The 7,500-nt window shown below is 40.4% G+C and overlaps 2 protein-coding genes across 2 annotated transcripts in view; both read right to left on the bottom strand.

The window, feature by feature from the left end:
* The window catches only part of ppm1g (protein phosphatase, Mg2+/Mn2+ dependent, 1G), a 6,525-nt gene extending 2,024 nt beyond the window's left edge, over positions 1-4,501 (bottom strand). The window contains exons 1-10 of the mRNA XM_008310550.2: positions 4,342-4,501; positions 2,942-3,078; positions 2,581-2,650; positions 2,308-2,393; positions 2,022-2,151; positions 1,498-1,600; positions 1,174-1,379; positions 887-1,068; positions 654-788; positions 197-299 (exon numbers count right to left, since the gene is read on the bottom strand). Coding sequence (XP_008308772.1) covers positions 197-299; positions 654-788; positions 887-1,068; positions 1,174-1,379; positions 1,498-1,600; positions 2,022-2,151; positions 2,308-2,393; positions 2,581-2,650; positions 2,942-3,052 — 1,126 coding nt within the window. The 5' untranslated portion in view covers positions 3,053-3,078; positions 4,342-4,501. The remainder of the gene's footprint in view (positions 1-196; positions 300-653; positions 789-886; positions 1,069-1,173; positions 1,380-1,497; positions 1,601-2,021; positions 2,152-2,307; positions 2,394-2,580; positions 2,651-2,941; positions 3,079-4,341) is intronic.
* A 261-nt stretch (positions 4,502-4,762) lies between these two features.
* Positions 4,763-7,500, bottom strand: part of LOC103379110 (SHC-transforming protein 4) — a 5,457-nt gene continuing 2,719 nt past the window's right edge. Inside the window, 7 exon segments of the mRNA XM_025055899.1 lie at positions 4,763-5,011; positions 5,125-5,272; positions 5,371-5,595; positions 6,028-6,154; positions 6,264-6,315; positions 6,974-7,027; positions 7,349-7,468. Coding sequence (XP_024911667.1) covers positions 4,883-5,011; positions 5,125-5,272; positions 5,371-5,595; positions 6,028-6,154; positions 6,264-6,315; positions 6,974-7,027; positions 7,349-7,468 — 855 coding nt within the window. The 3' untranslated portion in view covers positions 4,763-4,882.

Raw genomic sequence — 7,500 nt, 5'->3', positions numbered from 1 at the left:
GTTTTATTATTACTTTATATTATGGCAAAGCTGCAGCTACACATGCGATGAGACAAACATTAAAATATTGATATTTTCTGTTGTCAAAAATATTACTACTTCATACCAAAGACAATAATAGTAGAAAAAAGACAGGGACTGTAGTAATGAGTCTTTAACAACACATGGTGATGTTAAACTAATGTAAAGAGTTTACCATGTTCAGACACCACACAGCGAGAATCTCCAGCATTAGCAACAATCAGCTGCTTCCCTCGGATCAGAGCCACGACAGCTGTGGTGCCGCTGTCAGAACCAGGCTGGAGGAACAAAGAGGCAAAGTTTGGGGGAGAAATTTAAGACAGTGATAAAGAAATTTAAGACAGTAGTGAAAGTAAACTGCACTTTTCTGCTTAATTGCACATCTTCCAGTGATTAACTAGACCGGGTGTTTAATGATCATGAATCATTTGAAAAGAGTTTGTGCATTATTTCCACATTCAGAATTCATGAAGGAGGCCGAATTGAACTCCCTAGCGGGCCGATTTTGGCCCACGGGCCATATGTTTGACACTCCTGAATTAGACAGCCATGAGACAGGTTCTCAGTAGGTCTTTAAGACTGTAATTCTGATTCTTATTGGTAATGCAACGGCAGCTGCTTGTCCTACACACCTCCTCCTTCCCATCCATCCCAGGCAGACACATCTCCTCCTCCTCTTCTTCATCGTCCTCGGAATCTTCCTCTCCTTCCTCTGTATCTTCCTCTTCGTCCAGCTCGCTGCTGTCACCATCTTCTTCACTAACATCCTGCAAATGTAAAAAAAAAAACCAACAGTTTCAGAAAGCTTCTCAGGAGCCGGGTGTTGAGGTTTACAGCCAAAGATAAATATAATTCTGTCTCTCACCTCTTCGTCACTTCCTTCCTCTTCCTCTCCCTCCTCAGACTCTTCGCTGTCATCAAAAAACTTGGATTTGGAATCTCCGGCCTTACTCTTGGAGGACAGAGAGGAGCAAGACGGACCTGCGTCTCCTTCGGCCTTCCCAGCCTTGTCTTCTCCGTTGGAGCTGCCGGACCCTCCACAGTCTGCTGGTGTCGATTAGAGCAGATCATGAATGAGACAATATTTACCAGCGGTTTTTGTAATCAATCCAAGTGGTGTTTACACCAGAGTGTCAGTTCTTTGAGCCATACCTGAACCACTGCCTTCACCACCTCCTCCTGATTTGCGGCAGGTCCTCAACTTTGACCCACAGCTGGCTCCTTCACCTTTCTTGAGCTTCCCATTGCTCTCCTCCTCCAACTCTCCGTTCACACTCTCCTTCTTCTGCTCCTTCCCTTCTTCTCCTTTGTCCTCGGAGGAATCTGGTTGAGAGCAGGACGATTTCTTAGCAGCTGAGCTAAGAACAACACAAACAGAGCAGAGTTAGTCGGAGGCTCCTCAGATCAGCTGTGAGTGACATCACATTAAGGTAGTTTCAACAAAGCAGAAAGGTAAATACAACATTTCTGCTTTACCTGTTGGCAGAGGGATGTTTGACAGCATTGCCGTAGCGAACCAGCAGCTCCTCAATACTCATCGTGGCCTCCTCATGGAGGAGCGCCGCCTCCTCTGTATCCACTGGAAACAAACAGCAACATGGACTGTCTTAGACCATTCTGAGTCCTTTAATCATCCAGTATCATGGTTTTAGCTAGAGGTTAGTGTCAGGTAGTCTGAATGACACTAAAGAGAGTTTAGTTTTATTTTTTCCAATTGAAATTCACCAATGACGTAAAAGCTCTGCTCACTTTCTGTTCAGGCAGCCGTGTTAACTATGCAGAAAGTTTAATTCAGTTTAATCCTCATTTATTACAATATAAAAAATAAAACTCATAAGATAATTTGATATACTGTCTAATTTGACAACGGCATCAGTTTGAACACCTTTTGAACCTTTTGTTGACAAGAAGAACTGATAGTGAACATTTCCCTCACTGTGGTTAGAGTACTGAAAACAGGACTAATATAAGGAAGTACGCAAACATCTTAATATTCTCACAGTCGTCCTCTTCTGCCACTTTCTCCGTGGGCAGCTCTTTGGTGGGTCGCCCGGCGATCTGCACCAACTCTTTGATGACATCCTCTGTGATCAGTTTGCCGTCGATGGCTAAAAATGCATCTTCCAGGGCCTGGGGACAACAAACAGGAGTGAGTCAAAGTCAAATAAAACTGTTAGCTGAGGGATGATGCAGTAGCAGGGGTTTTCTCATGATCATATATCCGGTCAAAATACTTCCTGTTCTGATAAACACGTTATTACAGAAGGAATGTGTCGTTTCTCTCACCTTCTGCATTTTTCCGTCCTTGTAGGTCTTCTGCTCTTTAATGATGTCAGGAAGGTACTTTGAACAGTATAGCGCCACCTCTTCACCTAAATGACAACAGCAGGTGGGGTAAACCTTTAGCTGGTTGTGTGAAACATACTGTAGTACTACACAAACGAGAAATGCACAAAAATCTAATTAAGAGAAAGTAGAGAAAGTGTATCTTTAGCTGGTACTTAAAAAAAAATGTTTGGACAGAAACTGGAAGTGTGTGCATATGTGTGGGTGTGTTACCTCCATGTCCGTCATAAACTGCAAACATTGCAGTTTCCTCATCAAATTCTGGAATACAATTATGAGCATCCTGTAACACAATACAGATTATTTAAAAATTAAAATATAAAGATCAGCAATTTTACATCCATCAATCAATAAAACATTTTTATTTCTGGCATTAATAAAGCAGCACAAGAAAGTCTCAAACAGGAGATCTCGCCCCCTTGTGGGCGAGAACATTAACAGCGAGACCTTCGGAAGTTGAGTGCAGATCTTTTTCAAGTTGGAATAATTTTCGACAACAAACATCCCTGGGGTCCAATTACAGACCTCAACATTAGTAGGTTGTGATCTGATGTTAATTTTTTTTTAACTTTACCTCCATTGAAACACGCCAGCCCTGCATGGCAGAGAAGCCGTAGCTCAGGTTGCCATTGCCCCCATCGGATGAGGTCTTGGTTGTGTTTGGCTGCGACAGATAAGCCCCCATGTTTGTTGGATTTTACGACGTTCTACCTGTAGGAAACACAAGGACGTGAGGCAACAATGCTAAATGCTAATGCTAAGACAGACACATGAAATTCTATTGACAATAAGCTTGGATCATTTGTTTACTTTATTTGGATTGGGAGACGAGTGTATACTTGACAGAGAACGTGAGCCTGCAGCCAATCACAGCAGAGCGAGCTGTCAAACTGCTGAACGCAAGCATTATTTCAAAAATACTCTACTACTTTCACACTTTTTATCAAAACGTAAATTAAATTTGTAAAATATTCATGCAGTTAAATCATTAGCCAAAATATGAATGTTGCACCTGAGAACAAACCGGTTTTATTTACATAATTACAACCTAAACACGTTTATCTAGACGGTAAACGAAATACAAATATACTGTACACATATATGGACCTATTCAAGAAATAAAACAACTTCAATATAATTCTGTGGTTTATTTTTAGAGCACAACTTTACACACTCTTTAAGCTCTACAGTGAATAAGCATTTTCTTCCTCGTGTTTTCACAAAAACCATAAAATTACGTGTTTCCGATGTTTTCTGCAGGAAGGTATTAAACTGTGTCCTGGCTAACGTACCTTAACGATAAGATACGCCGGTTCGGTTTTAGCATCTGTAAGTGAAAGTACACATAATACTTTCAGTTATGTTCCCCAATGAAACCATCAACCTTCGTATTATGTGTCACTTCTGTCCACAGAAAACAATCTCAACATAGTGGACTAAACCGAGCAAAGTTCTGGGAAATGAGCAAAAATCAATTCACAACTGCTGATAGTGAATACAGCGTGTTTTTTCCTTTTTCTTTCAGTCAGTGCAGAAAAAGAAAAAACAAGTGAAAAACATGTAATCTCATTTTTAAATACGGTGTATGTAGAGGTAAAGCAGCCACTGTGTGTCTGCACTCCTGCTGCTTTAAACAAAAAGAAGAAAAAAAATAAATGAATGCAGGCTGAGCTGTTCTCCGGCCTACACGCCGTTGTACAGCGGCTCCACAAACAAAGTGCGGGGAACCTACGAAGACAGTTTTTACGTTGAACCTGTTTTGATTACAACTGCCCAGAATTCCAGCGTTAGGTTCTGTGGAAACACCACAACAAAAAGCGGACGCGCCGCTGCTCGCAGCTAGCTTTGAGCAGCGAGCTAACGGTGGCGGCAAACCCGGCTAAACTTCAGAGTCTGTCACCTCTGCCCCCACCGAACTGGAGACTGCGCACAGGAGACGACAGTCAAAACTACAGATGAACGCTGGGTTTTTACCTTATGTGGCGGAGCAGGGTGAGCTTAGAAAATGATCCGAAGAAAGGAGAGATTCACATAGGATGGGGCACACGTGCGGGAGCAGGAGCCGCTATCAACATACAGAAAGGCAGAGAGGAAAAGCTGCAGAAGCCAAGCAGGAAGAAACCAAGTTCGCGCATGTCCTTTTCCAACTTACCAGGGGGCGTGGTCTAGCCGTGCGTCTGACGTAATTGCGTCAAGACGTCGGTGAGAACCGAACGTCGCTTAGAGAAAGAGTGAATCGGCGGGAATCACCCAGATGTTGTATAGGAAATGTTTCTATTTTGAAATTACTGGGTTTTTGGTTAAACATATTAATAATAATAGTTATTGTTATTATTGTTTATAATAATAATAATTAATAATAATAATAAAACACAGAAAATCATAAAATATGCCTTTTAATGGTAAAAACAACGTTCTGGAAACTACAAATATGCAATATGTGTTTTGACATGCCCTAACATGCGGATGAGTTACGGCTAATCTATATCCATGCAACAGCGACACACAGAGTGTTTCAGTGTTGCTGCAGGATCGGCTGCTGCAGACGCAGCTCACTGCCTCCAGAAATGATGGGCATCTGGTTCTCCATGTGGAAATGCACCAGATGACCAATACTTATGAACACCTGATCGCGGGTCCGCACCTGATGCCACAAACAAAAATGACAAACAGGTTTTAAGTACTACACGCAGATTTAGCTTTTTGCTACGTGCACGTTTAAATTCCAGGCGTGATTTAAAGTCTCCGCAGTCCTACCTGTCCGTGAGGGTCGATCAGCAGCAGGTGGTGAACTGTGGCTCCATCCATTCCACTGAGGACATACTGACCGGAGGCAGAGCTGCTCTCTCTGACCAGAAAATCCCCACTGCAGGTAAGAAGAGACTCGGCCTGCTTTCTGCCTAATCTGTGATCACAGACATGGTTACTAAGTAGGGGAGACAGTTGTTCTTTTTTTATTATTAGCTTTCAAAAAAATTCAAAATAAATAATAAAAGCTCATACCTTCCATGAAACCAACCTTCTCCCTGAATCAGGTCCCGGACTGGTAATGCAACTTCTTTTTCTTGTTTGGTGATGTGCAGTTCTCCTGTTTCACCAGGAGACGGCGTCTTTGTTGGGGTCACGTTGTAGTAGTGACATTGGTCTCTGTCTGTATTTTGTTCTTGGCTCTTTCGCTCAACAGTTGTTTCCTCTGTGCTGCGGCTTTTACTTATTTTTACTGCTGACCTGCAATCAGCAGCACGGAGCAATTATTATAATTATCAGTATCATTATTATTGTTAATAATAATGATACTGATAATAATATAATAATAAATTATAATTATCAGTATCATTATTATTGTGATAATAATATAATAAAAACAACAACAATAATCATCATTTTATAATTAGTATCTATATGATAACCTACATTTTGTGTTCACTAAAAATCACTAAATCAATATTAAGTATTAGTAGTAAACACATAAAACTGAACTACTGTAATTATTCACAAACAGCATTTTAATGCTGAGATCTACTTAGATTTTCTTGCAATATAGGGACAAATATGGGAGGATTTTTCTAGCCTTAACTAATGTGTAAGTTGCAAATCAGATCTGATGTATTACATATTACTACATTATATTATACTTGCTGTGGTTTCTTGTATAATAACCTGGGAGTGGTCGGTTGTACAGATGGTGAATAAGGGAGAAGTTGTCGGAAACGTGTCTCAAAGGCTTGACCCATGCTGCTGATGACCTCACAGGCCTGACCCTGAGGACACTCGAGGATGTGACACGCTGTCAGAGACAACAAAAAAAAAAAAAAACATTAAAAAACAATTTTCTTCCAGACTAAAAGGCCAGTAACTAACATTTCCAGAATTCAATCACAGAACTTTTCTCTCACCTCTATAATCATAGTAATCCTTGGCAACGTAAGCAACGTAATCCACTGTGTCCTAGGAAAAATGGTCAACAATATTTATTAAAATATCTTGGTTCAAGATTTACTTTAAAAAAATCTAAATTGTGAAAAAAGTATAAATAGCAGATGATCTACTTTGTTGACATGAGGAGGAAGTTGCATTGATGCTGTAAACATGTAAAAATGTTATTTAAACGTTAATTAAAAATGTTTTCAATTTTAATTATTCAATCCAGAATGACATTAGCTAATTAATTATATGATTAATAAATTATATAAATTAGCTTCATTTCTCTGTCTCCCTCACAACTACGACACAGATCCTTTTATATAACGTTGTAAAGCTACTCCGAGTGTCTGTGTTCAGGCGACCAGGGAGACTTGATGAGTAGTTTGACGTGACGGGGAAATTGGATAATTTTTCATGTGATCTCTATTTGCAAATCTCTTAGGTCAAAAGTTTGCCTTTTGATGCTCAACGTAGTGAATCTGAAGCAGGGCCATCAACTGAAGGAGGAGGAAATCGAATTCAAACATTGTGATAGGGAGCAATTAGATTTTCTACCAACAGCAGGAAACCAAGGAGTAATGCAACCTAATGAGATTACTGTGTGGGTCAGTACAGCCCAGTACAGACTGTAGTGTGTGTATTGTCCCGTGAAAATGACTTGATAATAAGCGTGTGAACTCACTGTGTCTCCTCCAGAGGCAAAAGAAATGGTCTGCATGGGATGATGGGCGATTTTCTGTACAACAGAACGGTTGAAAAAAAAAGATACTTAGTTCTCAAATAGGGTAATGTCCAAGTTTGACCAAAACAATACAAACATTTTCTTTTACATTAGCAACAATTCTAACAATAGCAAACCCACTGAATTTAAAAAGAAAAACATAATTGTACATATACAGGCCGCACTTCTCTATAAGCCGCAGGAGTTTAATTAAATGATAGCTTTTTTTCCGAGCAGTGCCTGTAACGTGACTGTTACACGTTAGCTCTTTCCTGCTTCGGCTTCAAAGATTCTTTTTTAAATTGTGCTGTTCATGTATTGGGGAAAAAAAGTCACCTGCAAGGAGGAGGTAGAGAACAGAGTCACGCTGTCTGTGGAGACAGTCAGGATAATCCTGCATCCAGAAAACTGGAGGTCGACGTGGCCCAGAAAAACAGATGGTCCCTGATAAAGAGACTGAAGCAAACAAAAAAGTCTTGGTACTTTTG

The sequence above is a fragment of the Cynoglossus semilaevis genome, chromosome 5, assembly GCF_000523025.1.
Source record: "Cynoglossus semilaevis isolate Cse_v1.0 chromosome 5, Cse_v1.0, whole genome shotgun sequence".
NCBI lineage: Eukaryota > Metazoa > Chordata > Actinopteri > Pleuronectiformes > Cynoglossidae > Cynoglossus > Cynoglossus semilaevis.
The sequence above is the reverse complement of the archived record's forward strand: the minus strand, read 5'-3'. Positions and strand labels throughout refer to the sequence as shown.